This window comes from Cariama cristata, unplaced genomic scaffold (genome assembly GCF_000690535.1).
Source record: "Cariama cristata isolate BGI_N322 unplaced genomic scaffold, ASM69053v1 scaffold17181, whole genome shotgun sequence".
Classification (NCBI taxonomy): domain Eukaryota; kingdom Metazoa; phylum Chordata; class Aves; order Cariamiformes; family Cariamidae; genus Cariama; species Cariama cristata.
The window spans coordinates 1-18922 of NW_009601157.1; the positions used below are offsets into that span (position 1 = coordinate 1).

General features: G+C 39.3%; 1 protein-coding gene across 1 annotated transcript; it reads left to right on the forward strand.

The window, feature by feature from the left end:
* Positions 1–205: 205 nt before the first annotated feature.
* Positions 206–18672, forward strand: ADHFE1 (alcohol dehydrogenase, iron containing, 1). Its single transcript, XM_009710357.1, has 13 exons — positions 206–236; positions 2708–2751; positions 2908–2961; positions 4706–4860; positions 5027–5223; positions 5623–5700; positions 6858–6963; positions 8204–8356; positions 9503–9601; positions 10903–10981; positions 11132–11228; positions 14409–14566; positions 18240–18672. The coding sequence occupies exons 3-13, from the start codon at positions 2908–2910 to the stop codon at positions 18321–18323; spliced, it is 1260 nt and encodes a 419-aa protein (XP_009708659.1). The 5' UTR covers positions 206–236; positions 2708–2751; the 3' UTR covers positions 18324–18672.
* The last annotated feature ends 250 nt before the right edge of the window (positions 18673–18922 follow it).

An 18922-nucleotide genomic window follows, 5' to 3' on the forward strand; every position in this document is an offset into this window, starting at 1 on the left:
GCCGGCCTGCCGCTCCCCTGGGCCCCGGGGCTGGGCCAGGCCTCCTCCCACAGCCGGGCTCTGCTGCCAGGCCTCTTGGGGCAGGGCACGATAACGGGTGCAGACGGGAGACTTTTAGGCAAGGACAGATTCGTTCTTCTGCTCTTACTTTTTTCTTTTAACCATGCCTTTTTTTGTGTGTGTGTACCTTTTAACTAGATGTCGGTGCCCGAGCCACTCCCACACGTATTCACAAGGTAAGACTTAATTTGTGTCTCCAAAATAAATCTGTAGGAGACCATGGCCTTGTAGAGCTGTATATAGCCATGTGACCTGGGCAGAGGGTGCAGGTAACAAGTAGGAAAGAGAACAATTTAAAGGATAAGGTAAGCAGTCTGTTATTTTGCAACTGTACAATGATAGGGGTTATTGTTGGGGAGATTCACTGTTTCCACATAAGCCACAGTTAATGCATCCTGTCCCTCCCTCCCCTTACTGTGAGGCAAGTTGATCAGAAATTTGCTCTGGCTGCTACTACTGCTGTCATCACCTGAGCTGTCTCAACTTTAGATCTGCTTTTGAGGGGAAAAAACCACATTGTTACATTAGAAAAGAAACAGGAAATGATACGGATAAAAAAAAGGAGCAATTCACAAAGGTCTGCTACGGCTTGGGGAATGTGATCTCCATAGGCTTTTTACACAGTCAGTCCCAAGAACGCAGATCACTTAGGCCAGGGTTGTAGAATGCACTGAGCTGCATAGAGTGACCGAGTCACCTTGGGGGGAATGTCTGTTTTGCATTGACTGTAGGGATGCTATGGGAATAGCTATCTGTGTGCTGGTCAGTCTCCAGATCTGATAAAAATTGGTATTTTGGGCCATAATTTCAGCAGTGTTTAATTCTGAGTGGCTTAGTTCCACGTGCTTTACTTAGGACACTTTTTAAAGAATTACCATTACCATTTTCACATGGAAAAACTATATATATATAGATATGTTCAGGTATTTGTTTAGCCCAAGAGCATCATGCAGCAAGACAACAGCGCAGCTGAGAAATAGAACCTTATTCTTCTGCTTGTCTGCTTCATGACCTACTCGGTCAATTCAAACCAAGCCCTTGCTAAATGGAAATCTTAGTTAAGAACCCTCTCTATAAGTTTTAGGCAGCAATTGAGTCTATAATGTAACAAAATCATATCAATTCAGTAAGTCTCTAAATAGTGGGAATTGATTTAACGGTGACTGTAGCAGGAAGAAAAAAGTTATGTTTCTTGGCAGTGTTTGAGGAAATAGTGCAATTTTTGAACTCAGTAAAATTCTTCCTAAAAGTTAAGTTTGGCTCAAGAATGTAACAGCATGGCATCTATTACACTGGCAGAAAGCAAGAGAGTAAATGGCTTGGACATGTTCTTAGCCTGTCAAATTAATTACCGAGAGTACAGCAGATTCAAACTCCAGGAGAGGTGAAACATGTACAGCCCAGCAAGAGATGGCAATGAAAGAGCTGATAGCAGCTGGCCTGGGCATGAATAGAAAGTGCATAAAGGATTTTAATATATCTGTCTGTTACTGTTGTGGGTCAGTGCTTCAGTGCACCCCAGAGTGTCTGTAAGACTCATTATCATGGCTTCACTCATTGGATCTGAATCCAGAAAGCATATTTTCAATTAATATAGCAGACAGAAGGTGTGACTTCATCAGGAAGAGCAGAATGCCTCCTCTGATCTTTTCTTGGAGAGGAATGGGCTGTTTCAGTTGATGGAGTTTGTTTCACTTTGTGGCAAAATCAGGACATGGCAGAGAGAGGATGTGACTGAAATATTCTCCTTATAAATATTTTCTGTCTTCTACTAAATAAAGTTGATAGTAACGCACCGATTCTTATTAAAACGCTGTTTATTATTAGCAATGCATGCAGTTCCGTAATTTTCAAGCAAGCAATTTAGTTTCATCTGCAAGTTCAGGACTAGGCAGGAGTGAAAAGTGTGAACACCTGTTAGTATTACTCTCACACATAAAAAAGATGTTCTCTATCCAGGCGCGTGTGGAAGATCATAGAATCATAGAATCATAGAATCATTATGGTTGGAAGAGACCTCAAAGATCATCAAGTCCAACCGTACACCTGATGCCACCCTGTCCACTAAACCATGTCTTGAAGTGCCACATCTAAACATTTTTTGAACATCTCCAGGGACGATGACTCCACCACCTCCCTAGGGAGCCTGTTCCAATGCCTAACGACTCTAACAGTGAAGAAGTTCTTTCTAATGTGTCTCATGGTTTTGTCTTAAAAGTTGTTCTGAAGGTTATGATGTAGCCCGTGCACATTTGTAATGCCTCTCAACCTGTACATAGCAGCCTGTATGCTCTGCAGATCTCAGTTCTACTTATTATGTGCTGTCCTGGTCTTTGCGGACTGCAAGCAAATTCCCATGCGAACTTCCTCCTAACTTATTCAGTTTTTATAGGAAAGAATTAATTCTTGAAAGAAGGAAAAAATACACTTGTTTTGCTGAATTATATGAATCACATTAAGTACTTGGATCATTTAATCTCACAAACAACAAGGGATGAAATGGGTAACTGTTACTCAGACAAACTAAGATGACCTGTGCAAATGTATTAGTGATTTTAAGAGCAAAGAAATCTGTCAACTCTAGTATTGAGATAGAAATTGAAGTCATTTTTTGTTCCCTAATTTTACTGTTTCATTTCTGTTCCAGTCCCTGAACAGCCTACCCTGGGAAATACAGACTATGCATTTGAGGTAGATCTAATAATATTTAAAAGTAATATTTTGTATACTTCCAAATATGGCATTTAACAAATATTTACATTAGTAAATATTTATATTTCACTTTGCTTGCGACTGGATGCCATTTCTCCATTTTTCCAGAAAAAAATATGTTCTTTTTTTTTGTAGATGGCCATTTCGAACATCCGATATGGAGAAGGAGTTACTAAAGAGATTGGCATGGTAAGCTTCTATGGTGTAAATCCATCACTCGTGAAAAGTTATTTTCTGAAAGGCTGCTGGTGCTATCAGTCTGTTTTATAAGGGAAAGCAGTATGTGTAGTCATATATACTGGTGTAAAAAGATCGGAAAATACTGCTGGGTAAAGAACAGAAGCATGTTGCTTCAATGTTGCTATGGTATAAGTGAGTACATGTCATGCAGTTTAGTGGAGAATTAAATCATTGATGATTTGCTTGGATTATGCAACAATATTTTTCTCTGACAGAGAATTTAATTCAAAAGTTTTAAATCCTGGTGACTCAGCAGGATTTTCTCAAGGTCACTTCTGTCTCTTCTAGTGCTCATTAAAATGAATTGGAGGCTTTCCATTAAATTAGGTGGATATTCGTTCAGCTTTGAGTTTGCACTGTGAAAGTGTAGAATTTTTGTTTCAGCAGTGTGAGATGATTCACCTGAGTACATTGTTCCAGTTTGCCTTTATTGTTGGTTTTTTTCATTTATCATTTTTTCCTCTCTTCTTGGCATTTATGGCATTAACAGTTTTCTTTTTTATTTGCAAATTTGTAAAGTAAATTAGTAGTCAGATAAAGTTAGACAACTTCAGTCTTTAGACAGCTTTAGGATTATTTAGAATTGCATGTATTGTATAGCTATTGTGACAATTAATTTAGCAAAGGTTAGGATGTAATATTGGTTTTCTTCTTTTTGCCACCTTATTTTGATGTTTCATCAAGAAATTAATATCCAATATTAAATTTTCAAGATTTTAATGTCATGCTTTGGTAGGCAGTTAGGGGAGACCTAACCTGTGGCAAAACCTTTTTATGTCACAGGAATTGTGTAGGAAAAAAATATTTTGAAAAAATATTTTACATTTTGCTGTAGTTTTAAGTGTTTCCATACAGTTTTCACTTGTTCCACATCTTTATCATTAGTTTTCTTCTATCATAAGACTTCAGCTGTATAAGTTTGGCAGCTTTATACTTTATGCTGTTTGCTGCATCCTAGATGTATGTGGTTAATCCTCTTTTTCTTTGGCTGATATTGACGTGAGGAAAACGGACTCCACAATCTGTAAGATTGTAAAGTAGATATGTTTATTCGGCGCCGGGCAGCACGGGGGGTAGTCCCACCAAAGTCGTGCGCGCCACACATGGCGACCTGCTTCAAACTTATACAGGTGTTACGTATACATGAGATTTCCCAACACGCCTATACATATGAATGACCTATCCCCGCTTCGTATTAAAATTAGTTCCAAGAGGTCAATTCCATGGACTCCTCCTGATTGCGCTTGCGCAGTGCCTCCTCGTGGTGGTCGTCGGGGGTCGTGGAGATGAAGGCTGATGGCTCCTCTTCATCACCACTAGTAATCTCTTGCTCCAGGATAGGTTTTAACAGGTCCTTAAGGCAAGTTTCCGATCTTTATCGGGGGCTGTCCTTTGTGAGGAGCTGCAAAACTTCCTGCCTCACTTAATTTACAGAATAGTTAACAAATCATTAAGCCGCACCTTTGAGTCACACCTGTTAATTCAATTCCTGGGGCTGTGCAACATCTTATCTGTTAAGATTCCTTTAACTCCTTCTCTCAGTACTATTTCAAAAATTTTACGATAACCAACTATTTTTAGATTGGATTTTTTATTATTATGAAATGGTTCTGTTGATTTGGATTAGTATTTAAATAGTTCAGTGTATGATTTTATACCAATAGTTTGTTTTTTAATTTCATTGTTATTGCAGGACCTGCAGAATCTTGGTGCTAGAAGAGTTTGTTTGATGACAGATAAAAACCTCTCCCAACTCCCTCCTGTAACTGCAGTATTGAATTCCTTGGCAAAATATGGTATAAACTTTCAGATGTACGATAATGTCCGAGTGGAGCCAACAGACCAAAGGTACTACTTCTGACAGTGCGCTTCTCCAAGTAGTGCCTAGACTTTTACAGCACACCATACGGCTGTTTAAACACCTCCTTGTGACCTGTATGCTGGTCTTAATAGTTAGTTTCTCTGTATGCTGTTTTTCTCCTGACTAATTGGAACGCTTTTCTTGTTTTCCAAGTTTCCTGGATGCCATTAAATTTGCTAAAAAGGGAGAATTTGATGCCTATGTTGCTGTTGGAGGTGGGTCTGTAATAGATACCTGTAAAGCTGCCAACCTGTATGCGTCCGGCCCTATGTCAGACTTCTTGGATTATGTCAATGCTCCTATTGGGAAAGGGAAGCCTGTCAGTGTGCCTCTCAAGCCACTCATTGCAGGTAAAGCAGGAGGCGGGGGGTGTGGAGGGTGAAGGCTAGGAGAAGCAGAGTCATTCTACAGTCTGTGTGATACTTGTACTGAAATAAGTTTACCACGACTGTTTCACCTTCTTGTGGGCTTACTTCTCCTCTGCTTGTGTTCAGCAGCAATTTTGCTGTTTAGTTAGTGGAAGTAAAATCACAGTTTTTGTCATTAGTTTGTCTTGTTTAGCTGAGTTTGACCCCTTTTATTGAGAAAAGAGATCAAAGTGGCAATTTCTTTGACCTGTTGGCTTTGGATCAGGGATACGCCTGAGATTTCCTGGATCCTGTACTTTTGGTGGCATTACTATTGTGGTTTTATTTATTTATTTTGCAATATTATGTATTACTTATTATTTGTTCATTCTTCCTTTTAAGTTCCTACAACAGCTGGAACTGGAAGTGAAACCACTGGTGTTGCCATTTTTGACTTCAAAGAACTAAAAGTAAAAACCGGTGAGATTTATTTTTTTTGGTCTGCTATTCAAGAAAATTGCTTTTCCAATATCTTCATTATTTCCCTGCCTTGAAAGAAAGGGATACTGCATGTCATTTCAGGTGTCATTTTGTTTGATTCAACTGCCACAGGCAAATTTGAAGAGCTTAAAGGTTTCCTCCTTGAATTTAAATTTATAGCATATTAACATAATGAAATACCTATGTAATACAGTGGATTATAGTTTGAAGGCAAAACAGGAAACTAAAATCTTTCAAGTTCTTAAATAGCAGAAAATGTTAATTGCAAAGGAAATTTCTACTTACATTCAGGGTCAACCAACTGTTCCTTATTTCCTCTGTGTTTTGCTTTCTGCTTTTAAGACTTCTGTTTCTTTGTTGTGTAATTGCAACCAAATGTTCCTTTTCCTGGCTTTTGAAACCTCAGGCCTGAGCTGCTGTGCAAGTGAGGGTCACTGTTTTCCTTTGGCCTTTTCATGCCTGGCAAATAAAGATTAGGGCTAAAATGTCATCTTAAGCTTCATAGCTGTTTTGAGATTTTAGTTCTAAACGCGTGGATTTTGTATGCCACAGAGTTTACAGTACTTGGGACCCAAATGAGTGTGCTAAGGATCTCTGACCATAGCTCAGAGTTTTCTAGTCTGTATGTAGTCAGTCCGTTTGTGTGTATCTGTCTGTATGTCTGTCTCTCTCAAAGCTACATCTGTGCTTCCTTAACCGAAATACGAAGGCGTGGTTATTACAGATGCTGTAGATGGCAATTAGCAATAGCAGTTGATTGTAGACACAAACCAGTCTTGCCCTCTGATTGTTCACAAAAGATACAAATCTAAGAATACTGTTGCAGATGCCATTCAGCACAGGCATTTTGAAAATATAGGCTGTTTGAGGAGGGTTACAAATGGAGAGAGAACACTATCTGGTATAATTCACTTCAGGCAAAAGTCTCAAATCATAAAACTCTCTTACAGGGACTTCGTCATCAGTAAGACTTACATTCATTGATACTTCTTACTCTCCCTTCTCTCTCTTTGCTTTTTTCTTCATAGTTTCAAATCCTTTCCCCTTGTTATTGTTATGTTTTGAACATTACTCTTGTCTTATCCTATTCTGTTGCAAAAAATCTTTAACTTATTTTTCTCACTTGCATATTGCAGGTATTGCTTCAAGGGCCATTAAGCCAACATTAGGCATCATTGATCCTTTGCACACACTGTCTATGCCTGAGCGAATAGTGGCCAACAGTGGCTTTGATGTGCTTTGGTGAGTTTTCTGTATAGGCTGCTACTTGAATTTATTACAATTTCATATTTTTACTATGGTGATTGTAGGAAAAATATATTTTAGGAGCAGAAAAGGATGATCTTATTTCTCCCTTTGGGGTCTCCGTTATACTTTCCTCTTGCTTAATTTCACTAGTTCCTTCAGAATGTGTGGAAACAAATCACTCATTTGCAGAAATTTTAATGTTTCTGCAGTGCACTGGAGAAACTGTTTGCTTCCAGGATAGTGGTTGTCAGGGAAGAGAGTCCAGGTGTCCCTTTTTCAGAGATTGTGTAGGTGATTAATCACAATTGCAACAGCATTTAGCAAGTCTCACAGACATGGCAGGAAATAGATAATAAGGATTTTCTAATAAAAGCCACGATGTGTCAACAAAAATTTGTGAAGGCTTATGGGATGCTGGCAGGTCTTAGCCCATTTATGAACATCTTGCAGAACATCTCTCATAATTTGCTTTTCACTTGGCACAAAATTGTCTTCATCTTAAACGTACAGCTTTTAACTGCACAAAATACATGGAAGTTTCTGTTTGGAGAGCCAGAGCTTACTTTGCTTCTGGGTGCTGTGTATATTAAAGTAACGGAAGTATAACGAAAGAATGTGATTTCTCAAGCTTGGTGAAGTGTCTTGAACTGCAGTGTCTGTAATGGAATCAAGGCATTTCTTCATAGGTTAAAATAGTTTGTCTGTAGTTTTGTACATTTAAATGTAGCAATGTAGGCAGTGCCCCTTCCTTATGTGGTCAGATTTACAAGTATCTCAGAGATTAGACTGTTGGCAGTTCCATTTAGCTTAAATATCATATTCCTAATTTCTTAAAGGTCAATACTTCTAAAAGAAAGGTAGCTTACAATGCTTCCAGTGCTAAAGCCTCTTACAGTTCCGGTCCTACAGAAAGGAAATCCACCCATTGCAGTTGTACAGTGCTCTTCAGTGAAAAACATTACACACCAAGATGCCAGTTCATCCAGCCTAGCTTGAAATGTGGTGTGAGCTGACAGATTATGACTCTGTTTGGACCACCTTCTGTGTGTTTGATGGAAAGTGAAGTGCTGTGGAGGTCCTCGCCCAGCATTCTCCCAGTTGTCTATGAGATTGTATTTCTATTTTTGGCAACTGTTAAACAGCAGAAATAAATAAGAAGAATCTGCATTCAAAGGACAGCAGGGCAGCTGGAGCTCTCCCACTTACATAACTCATTTTTTAATCTTTCTTTTAGCCATGCTCTAGAATCGTACACTGCTCTTCCTTACAACATGCGCAGTCCCTGCCCTTCAAATCCAATCAACCGACCGGCTTACCAAGGCAGCAACCCCATCAGTGATGTCTGGGCTCTTCATGCTCTGCGCATTGTGGCTAAATATTTGAAAAGGTAATACTTTTAACAGCCACCTCCCTTGCAGTATGTTCAGTCTTCAGTGCCCAAAAAGGAATGCTTAGAAGAACTTGAATTTTAAGCTAAAATAAGGTAAACTACTACACTAAATCTTCATTTTCTACCCTGGATTTCTCTTAAATAAAGCAAAAAAGTTTTCAAATAAAATTGAAAGTAAAATTAGGATTACTAGGTTCTCTTGAGGAGGTAGCTTTTTAATGCCTCTGTGAATCTATTTTAGAAGTCCTCAGTTTAAAGTTATTTCAAGCTGCTCCGTTAATATGGGAGTAGCATTCTCATATTTTTTCAAGAATCCTCTTTCTGTGACAGTATAAGGAGAATATGTAACAAACTGAATGAAATACTGCTGGTGTAATTTCTGTGACTTTCAGCGTAAATTAGGATATTTGTAGATCCATCAAGAAGGTTACCACATGCACTTACAAATGTGCAAAATTATGCATTTACTCAAAGCTAGTTCATACTTAGAAGACCTTCAATTTAGATTAAGTTTTGACTTAACTGGGAGTTGATTTTGATCCCTACCAATAAAGTTTTAGCTTGTATATAGCTTTTGTATGCCATGTGCACTTCAATTAAAGATCAATGTGGGGTTTTTTGTAAAAGACTTTTTACAGTACCTAGCTAGTCAAAGTAGTTGTTTATTGTTCCTGTGGAATCGATTCATGAGACTTTTTCTCCATATTGTCAAATTACCCAAGCAGTCTGATGCATAGGAAGGCAAGGAACCCTGTCATCCTCCCACACAGATGGTGGGGCTCCAGACCACCACCTAATGACACGGTGAGAAAGCTGGAGTGGTCTTGGAGACCTACATAGGATTGCCAAAGCTCCTGAGTGGAATTGTTTAAACTCCTACTGAGGTGAATATGGCCAAATTCACTCTACTTGGTTTTTGGAAAAGTGAAAGGAAACCTGCCCTTCCCTGAATAAGCTGGATCTACTTACTGATCCAGAAGCAGGATTGTTTTCTGACTTGATCCCATTTCCAGCATTTTTATCTCAGCTTATCTTAGAGGGTTTTGTATATCTGTCTGTAAAGAAGCCCTCTCTTCCCTTCTCCATCCTGAATTACCAATATGTTTGTGAATTCACTGATACCATTGTCTCCATGGTGCACAGAGCCATCAGAAACCCTGAAGATCGTGAAGCAAGAGCCAAGATGCACCTAGCAAGTGCTTTTGCTGGTATTGGCTTTGGCAATGCTGGTGTTCATCTCTGGTGAGTACAGAAAAATATTAACCCCATCCGAGGTCAGCTTCTAGCTAGTGTTTGTTTCAAATTGTCAGACATCGCTGCTTTTGATGCTGAATAGAAAGTAAGACATTGTAGCCTGGCCTGTGATACAGGGGGAGGCATGTGTTGTGAGAAATTGAGGGGCTCTTGGCATTTATGACCTCACTGCAGCCTTCCAGTATCTGAAGGGGGCCTATATGAGAGATGGGGACAGACTTTTTAGCAGGGCCTGCTGTGACAGGACAAGGGGTAATGGTTTTAAACTAAAAGAGGGTAGATTTAGACTTGACATAAGGAAAAAATTTTTTACAAGGAGGGTGGTGAAGCACTGGAACAGGTTGCCCAGAGAGGTGGTGGAAGCCCCATCCCTGGAGGCATTCAAGGTCAGGCTGGATGGGGCTCTGAGCAACCTTATCTAGTTGGAGATGTCCCTGCTCACCGCAGGGGGGTTGGACTAGATGACCTCTAAAGGTCCCTTCCAGCCCAAATGATTCTATGATTTATGCGTATGAGGATTGTGTATTCTGGCTTGTGATACTCAAATCCAGTCGTGAAAATTACAAAACATGGCCTTCTTTACATTCCTTGATAGTAAAAACCATAGTTGGAAAAAAAAAAACAAACATCAATGGCATCTAAAATGTTGGATTTCATGCCAGCTGTTCTGCAGTGAGACAGCAATGAGGTAATCTGATGCCATTCCTGAACTGATGCAATTGTCTGTAAGTTTGTCTGTGGCACACACATTCACCAGGCTGAAATGAGCTGTAATTAATACTGCAAGGCAATGTGGTTTCATATGGGTGAAAATCTCAGAGAAGCAAAGCCTAAGCCTGAATTGTGTGGAGAAGTTATTAGCAGTCATTTTCTTCAGAGACCTTCTTTTCATTCCTTTTGTTTGAGCAAATTCACTCTTTAATTATATTTTAAAATGAATGCTTATTTTTCTCAGGCAGTGTGATCACGTAGGGATGCAGATTATGCTACTTCTGGCATATCTGTATTACTTTAGTAACTGAGCATCTTTCAGTCCCATCAGTGGAGGAATATGACTTCACACTCGCAAAGTAAGGAGGTACTGTTCTTTACAGCTAGGTCCCTAAGGTGCAGAGGGGTGAGGTTTGTCTGTACCTAAAATCCATACCATACCTGTACGTAAATCCCTTTTGAGTATCTGTACCTGAGTGACTTTCATACAGAAGACTGACCGCACAAGGGACTGAACACAAATTTTCCAAATACCAGGAGAGCTGACCTAACCAGTTTCTCTCTACTCTCTCTTCCAGCCATGGAATGTCTTACCCTATTTCTGGTCTGGTGAAAATTTATAAACCAAAGGATTATAATGTGGATCACTCTTTAGTGGTAAAACTTGGTTTATCTTTGGTTTTGTATTACACATTTCAATTCTTTGTTTTCTCACATTAATGAGCATTAAAGCACATTCAAGTTGAAAGTACAAGTCTATTGATGTGATTTTATTCTTTTTTTTTTTTTTTTTTTTCTTTTCCCCAGCCACATGGCCTTTCTGTCGTGCTGACATCCCCAGCAGTGTTTGCTTTCACGGCACAGATGCATCCTGAGCGGCACTTGGAAGCTGCAGAGATACTAGGTAGGAATCTCTATGGATACCACTTACTCATACAAATGGAATTCTTTCCAAAATATCTTTTGAGGAGGGAAAAATAAAATGTATGCAAGCAATTGATGTTGATTGTTGCAGGGTTTTTAAGTTTAAAAAACAAGATTCTGGAATCTGAGTTACACATAATGCAAACTTAGGGCAAATAATGCTAAATGTTGATATTGGATGATGTAGTTAGAGAAGAAAGCTGGAGAAATCTGCTTCTTGGCTAGAAAACTGGACAGCTGAAGTTAACTGTAGATCTGTTACTAATCCGGAGAGAGTAGCTGTGACTGGCATCTGTCTTGGTGCTTTATGGAGAGTAGTTACTTTAGAGTAGAAACCATAAAACAAACAAGTACTCAGGTGCATCTGTTAGCTATAACGAGGTATTTTGCTTAACAAGTTCCCTGCTGTGGCAATGAATTAGGACAGAGTGATGTTCTGAATCACTCCTGCTCTTTCTCAGTGGCACACAATTGTGGGTTTTGGTCTTTCTAATGTAGGCCTAAGCTTGTTTGTAGGTGTTGGGATTTCTCAGTGGCCGATGTCAAGGAAAAGCATGGAGTAGCTATTCTGTGGACACATCTGTGATGGCTGTGAAGTGAATTAATGAACAAAGTGGCCTTTTATGCTTCTTAGCAGAATAAAAGTAAATGCTGCAAGCTGACAACTCATTTAAAGTTTACCTTTTCTTACAGTGCTTTGTTATCTGTGCAACACATGACCGAAAGGTGTCCTAGAGAAAGGATACCTCTTCATTGCATGACTGTGTGTATTAAACTACCTTTCAGTGATGTAGTCTTGGAACTGTTAGCAGTCTAGTTGTAACAGCATGGGTCTGCGGTGGGCTAATTTATTTATATCTAAGGTCCGTTTTTTTGACTGCACTAGACTCTTGTGTTGTAGCTAAACTGCTGCTAATACCCATGCTCTCTAATGAGCAATCAATCACAGTCACATGCACAGTAGTGTAGAGAGTAGAGAGAAAGTGTTTAGGGCAGATCTCCTGGTATTTGGAAAATTTGTGTTCAGTCCCTTGCATGGTCAGCTTTCTGTATGCAAGTCACAGCAATCCAGTCACGTTTGACTTCCTTGTGTAAGTAATCTGAAAGTATTGTGGGTTTCAAGAAAGAGTGTGACTTTTATGTAGGCAATGAAAATATCACAGTATTTTAAGAAGGATGTAAAACAACATGGGCAGAAAAACTACATTGGGGGAAAATTTTGTTTATTTTATAAATGTTGGCTACGAGGTTGATCAACCTTCCTCCAAAGTATGCAGCCTATGGTCAAAACCAGAACACAAACCTAGCTGGAATCGTATACTAAGCTACATAATGTCTGTGTTCCTATAGCAATAACACACAACTCAAAGTAGACTAAGAAAATGTTTCTAGATAACTGGCCAGCACAACATGTCAGAGAAATTGAACTCTGGCTCCTTGATTTTAAAACAAGTGGTTGAAAAGCAGTTCCTTTAGGTTTTGTGGTATGAACTGCTGCCATAAATTTTGTCTCTAAAAGCTCTCTTAATTTTCTCTAGTAGAAATTTTAACCACATTATTGTTTGCCTTGCTGAAAAGGGACTCTGCTGAAAAAGTCACGTGGAATTGAATTTGTTAATTGCCACCTGTGGTGTTTACTTCTGATTCCAGTCCAGAGTCCAACTGACTACAGTAGCTGATTCAAATCTGTCATATTGCCAAATGCAATGACTAAGAAGGTATTTTATGACATGAAGCAGATTACTAAATAGTTATGTTGTGTGTACTTACAGCTGTGAATTTGGATACAGCCAGAAAAATCTTAATACCTCCCTGGGTGGATTCTTAAACAGTTGAAATAGGTGTGCGTGTGAACAGAAATTTTCTAAGTGCAATCAAAGACCGATGTATCCTTTAGGTTGAGCAAAAAGAAAGTACCAGACGTGTAGCAGTATTTTAAAACTGCCCTTCACATTTACTGTCCTTTTTTTCCCTCCTCCCTTTCCCTTTTACTTTACTATCTGATGATACCGGATTTATGTCCCAGTTACACCTCTACAGGAAAATCCAGCATAAATCAGACTGCATGGCATAATCCTAATAGCATAAGACTTTGTACAAGACTCTGTCATACCTTATTTATCAGTTTCTCCTAGACATTATCAACTACAGTACTGTCAGTCTTACTACCCGAATATCTGAGCTCCTCAAATGAGCTTGTTGGTCTCCTGTTCACTGAACTTCCTTTGAATGTTACACTGAACTGCGTGAGGATCACAGAAAATATTTTTCCTGTAGCTATGTTGTGCTCTTACTCATCTCTCAGTATGACAGTTGGACCTAACATAGTTCTGGTGTAACATCATTGAGGTTACACAGAGAATAAATTTAGCTCAGCTTACTTTGAAAAGAAATAATATGGAGGAACCTGTGTCTTCTGTCTGGACATGTTTTTATTATTACTTTTAAGTCCTGACCATTCATTGGGGAAAAGAACACAAGCTGTTCTGTAAGAAATATTGGTAATCTTTCGTTTTATATTGATGCTTTCATTACTGTTCAGTAGATGTTTCAAAAATACCAGTTCCTTCTCTTCAGTTCTACGTTACCCTACACAAGTCAGCACATATTCAAATAGCATTAAGTTTAGGTTTTACTTAACCCCTTTAACACTGCGCTGACATCTCCTGTCTTTCTCAGTGTACATGCTGTACTCCTCTCTTTGAATATGTGATTGAACAGAATTGTCAGTGGCTTCCGTGTCCTCTAGATGTCAGCAAACTCAAGGCCTTAAAATAAAGTTAGTATTTGGCACTCTGTCCATAAAAATAAATACCATTGACGTTCGTGTCTTAGCTTCTTTCCTCCCAGTCTGACTAACTAGTCAGACTGAAAAGTGCTTCTCCCTGTAAGCACAGAAGGAAAGGAAGTTAACCTCATGTGGCAGTTAGTCTTTCTGGCAGCAGTTACCTGCTTCTCCTGATCTTGTTTTATTTCACCTTTTACAAACTATTCCAACTGTAAAATGAAGACTGATTCCTCTTTTTACTTCGTGTTGCTTTTAGAGCAATGACTGTTATGTATGGATATGTATTCAGCTGATACTATGATTAAATTAAGTCCAGAACAGGCTTCCTCCACTCTCTCCACCCTACAGTCAAGCCATTATGTCTTATTTTAGGAGCTGACATCCGCACTGCCAGAATCAAAGATGCGGGGTTTATTTTGGCAGACACACTCCGGAAATTCCTATTTGATCTGAATGTTGATGATGGCTTAGCTGCAATTGGTTATTCTAAAGCAGACATCCCTGCATTAGTCAAAGGCACTCTGCCTCAGGTAAGACAGAAAGCAAAACAGTTTTTCTTGTCAAATAAAAGAGAACAGATTTTTGAAAAAACAGAAGCATTTGTTTTCAAGCAAATGTTATTTCTAGTCCTACATGAAAACAATTAAAATGGAGAAAATTATGGATAGTCAACTGTATTTTGTTTCTCTGCACAGTTTAGCTTTTTCTTTTCAGTGAGATAGAGTGCATGCTGCAGTCTGTTCTTCGCATGGATTCAGAAAGAATGGCTAGGTGTTTTGGTTTCTTAAACGTCACATTTTTTAAAAAGAGGGTGTTTTTTATAAGCCTTTGATCTGCTTTTTCATAACTATCTCTGCTAATTATGTATGCAGTATGGATTATAGATAAGGCCTTAATACCAAGTGCTATCTGGTAAGAATGATCAAGCTCACTTTGCATTAAACTTTTCCATATTGAGAAGTTGCACTTTTCTTCCCAGATGGCTTTTTTGTTCCATTGACCCCCATCAGAATTTGAAATAAGGTCTCCTGGGATGATATAGGTTAAACTTGTAATACCCTTTATTGTTTCAGTGCTCACAAAGACACTGCAAAAAGCAACACACCACTCAAAAAGCAAAATCCAGTGTCTTCCTTGTAAAAAGACAATTTGATTCATATACTGTGGACTGTTCTGTCTACTTAGTATTTATTTCTACCAAGTAGCAAGGGAAAAAAACACTACGAAGAAAATCAAAATTTTGTAGGCTGAAAGGTTATTTGCCTTTTAGAGCAGTATCTCTTACCATGTCTAGTTCTTCTCATTCATAAATCTCAGAGCAACTCATAACAGGGTAAATATTAATATTCCTATTTTATACCTGAGAAAATGACACAATGGTGCAACTATTTAGGATCACACACAACAGAGCAGTGGCAAAGACAGGAAGAAAATGAAAGTCAATGAGCCCGCATAGAATAGGTTATGCATGTAAATTGTTATGGGGCATTTTGGAGGTTTGTTTTGATAAATATGTGCCTTTAAAACAATTGTGTTTGGGTCATCACAAGCACAACATCTTATTGAAGGCATGTTTTGCATAGCTGGGGGAGGGAAAAGGTTCTTCACCAAAAGATATTGAAGGGGTTTTTTGTTTATTGGTTAGCTAAGCTCAAACTGGCTTTTAATTCATTTACTGTCATCTCACAGTGTTGATGATTAATTGTACTGTGTAAAATGAGATGACCTAATAGTTTCTCAAACCTCATTTTTGTATATGAGATGTAACGTGATGAAAATGTATCAGTGTTCCTTAATAGTCCGTTATTACCCACAGAGGTAAAGCCTTAATACCGTAGTTTAATCTTGGGTATATTTTTTCTTTTCATCTTGCAGTGGGTTTTATTTGGAATACAGCACTGACCCATTCATGTTGGCAAGGCAGTGTGGTTGTGGTGCAGTGGTGAGAGCACTAATAAGTGTGCAGAGTGTATTCCACACCTAATCTACTCTTAACTGCCAGGATTTGGGGTGGGAACTCTGTTGGGACAAACATTTATGCTTGAAGTTAAAACAGAATTTTATTTTTCTTTCTAAGTGAGTCTATGAAATTGATCCTATTTACGACAGCAGTGAACCTTAACAAAGAAGATGCTGTCCCAAGGTCTAAGGTGCTGGTTGAGTGGAGATGGGGAGGCCTGAAAATGAGACATGGCGGAAGGGCTGTTCTCTAGCCCACCACCTCCCCACCCACCCCAGCAGGCATCCCAGAGGCAGCTACAATGGGGCTGAACCACCGAGGAGCCTGGAGCCGCTCATTTTTGGCACTAGACCAGAATGCACTGAGTCAGACTGAGGGAGCCAGGGCCTTGCTGTCTGGGCACCAGCAAATGTGAGCAGGTTTGTGCAAAGGGAGTGCTGCTGCCTCTGTGTCAAGGCATACAGGAGGAACATCCGTTTCCAGCATTCTGTTGATATAGCTGGGAAATGCTTCAGTCTGTCACGGAGATCATCCCGTGTCACCCTGTGTGACTTTACAGATAACTTTTTCCTTCTCGGTGCACAGGGCTGCAAAACTGTGATTTGACCCAGAGTGTCCTAATACAACCCTGATTAATTTACTGGGTACTTGAACACTAAGTTGTTACATTTTGCATATTGTAAGTCTGAAAAAAACAACATACTTCTGCCCTAGTGCTGTTTGAATTTTCTGACTTGGTTTCAAAACTACATAGAAGAATCTTAGCCTTTGCTTTGGCTGGATCTGTGTGTGTAGCAGTGCTGGTCAGGGATGAGGAAAGAGGTATAATTTGATTGCTACTGCTGCACCAGCAAAACCTCTAATGTAGATAAAGTTATGCACACAAAGCTGCACATTTCAGACTCGTCACAAGCTGTGCTAACCTTGCTGATCACGATTATGAACTGTGAATATCTCACAGCTGACTTCCTCACCATACTAGACCAATATTTCTCATTTCACAGTACGGTGCCCTCTGTTGCTGTGTAACCACAGATCACAACCCCATGGGTTAAGAAGGAAGCAGAGGGGCTGCAGCATTGCACTGTGGCATTGTGCTGAGCACCACTCAGGACGACCTCTGAGCTGAGCCTGCCCCAGAGGCAGGGGGCTGGAGGAGCCCCATCCCCAGCATTCTGCTCAGTGCGTGAGGCAAGACCCCTTGCAAATGCCATCCACTGTCTGACATGTGAAAAAGGCATGGAAAAATTTAAGAGTTTCTACTGGGACAGCCTCTTCCACAAGGCAAATGTTGAAATGGGTTGTAGCAGAAGAAACTCCGTCTGGCCAAAGTACACAGCATTCATCTAAAGATAATGCATTCCTAATGTAGGCCTGGCCCCTGTCTTTGCAGATGTTTGTAACTTTCCCCAGTCTTTCAATAAATGTTCAAATCATTGATTGTTGAAAGCATAAAAGTACAAATCATAACCAGTAAGAGTGCGTTAACATTAGGCCCTTTCAGCTGGGTGTTTCTGCAGTGACTGAATACCTACACTAATACAGCTCCTCATCCTCAGTAGCATGGGGGTTTTCTGAATTGCCATCCCTGCCTTTGTGGTTATTTTGTCAAGTAGAGCAGCGAAGCATATACCTGAGTTTCATTTTAGTCAGCGGGACTTCAGCACCCAAAAATTCTGTTGAATCACCATCCGAATGAAAACCAACCACAACCATTTTGTATTCTGATTCCAAGGTGCTGGGCTATTCACTAAGCAGTTTCACTACTGTCCCTTGCTGTGTCTCTTTTCTGGAGTCTGACTTGCAGGCACTGTTTACTGTCCCCATCTACAGCAGTTCCTGGGCTTTAAGATATGGTATTTTGAAAATCTTAGTCCCTAAAAATTGAACTCCTAGTCCCAGTGCTGGCAAATGAATTTTAAAATGGACTGTATTCCCAGGATGGTATCCTTCAGTGTACTGACATCTGTGACTGACAAGACCTGTGTTTGAACTACTTGACTTTGCAACTGAACTGCATTCTAATCTTGCTTCTGTGTATTTAATTATAGGCAATTTTGACTAATATATTCTTGAAAGTACTGTACAGTTGATGATGATTCAACCTTAATTACTTGATTACTTATTTGCAAAACCTTGTTATTCTCTGTGAAGGATATTAGTACAAGGGCATATAGTTCAGCTACTGTTTGATTAATTTTATTGGCAACCTTCTGTAATCCAGTTTTTCTTTAATCTTGCAGGAGAGAGTGACTAAACTATCACCACGTCCCCAAACAGAAGAAGACTTATCTGCCCTCTTTGAGGCTTCCATGAAGCTTTATTAGCTTAAACATTTTGTTCTGAAAAGTATGCTTTATTCTAACACAAAGGTGATTTCTTACACATATGGGGCTGAATTTGTTTAGAGAATGGAAGAACATGAGTACCTTTGACTTCTATTCCAATGTACACTACTAAAAGGTCAAGTAATTCATGTTTAACTAAATAATGCTTTGAAGTGAAGGCTTGACTGTGGTTTTTTTCTTGCTCAGTAGTCAGTGATATTAACTTCCATAGAAGTTGGAGCAGATTTTTCACTTTACTGAAGGCTTTCTTGTGCTTTAGAGGTAGGTAAAGGTGGAAAAGTATTTTAAGGGATATTCCAAACCGTTTTGCAAATTACAGTTTTTATTTAAATTGTCCATGATTTTGTTTTAAAAAGTCATGCTATTTAAGAAATAATTGAGGTAATTTTTAATTAGAGGGGGGAGTTCCCTTGCAGAATGTGTCAGCTCACTGTATTCTCTATCACTTTATCATCTTTTTACCGTCTGGCTTAGCTAAGGCGGCTATTGAACTGGATTACTTTTTTGTTGTTTGGCTAAGAAAAAACCTACATGCTTCATACATGTTTGGAAAAGGCTTCCTGAAAGTTTGCTTTGGG

What these genes read in the sequence shown, in the direction of transcription:
- ADHFE1 (XM_009710357.1), top strand. Translation starts at nt 2,908, where the DNA reads ATGGCCATTTCGAACATCCGATATGGAGAAGGAGTTACTAAAGAGATT. An exon ending in GTGGAGCCAACAGACCAAAG is followed by an intron (nt 4,861 to 5,026) that starts GTACTACTTCTG and finishes TTGTTTTCCAAG; the next exon opens with TTTCCTGGATGCCATTAAAT. An exon ending in GGAAGCTGCAGAGATACTAG is followed by an intron (nt 11,229 to 14,408) that starts GTAGGAATCTCT and finishes GTCTTATTTTAG; the next exon opens with GAGCTGACATCCGCACTGCC.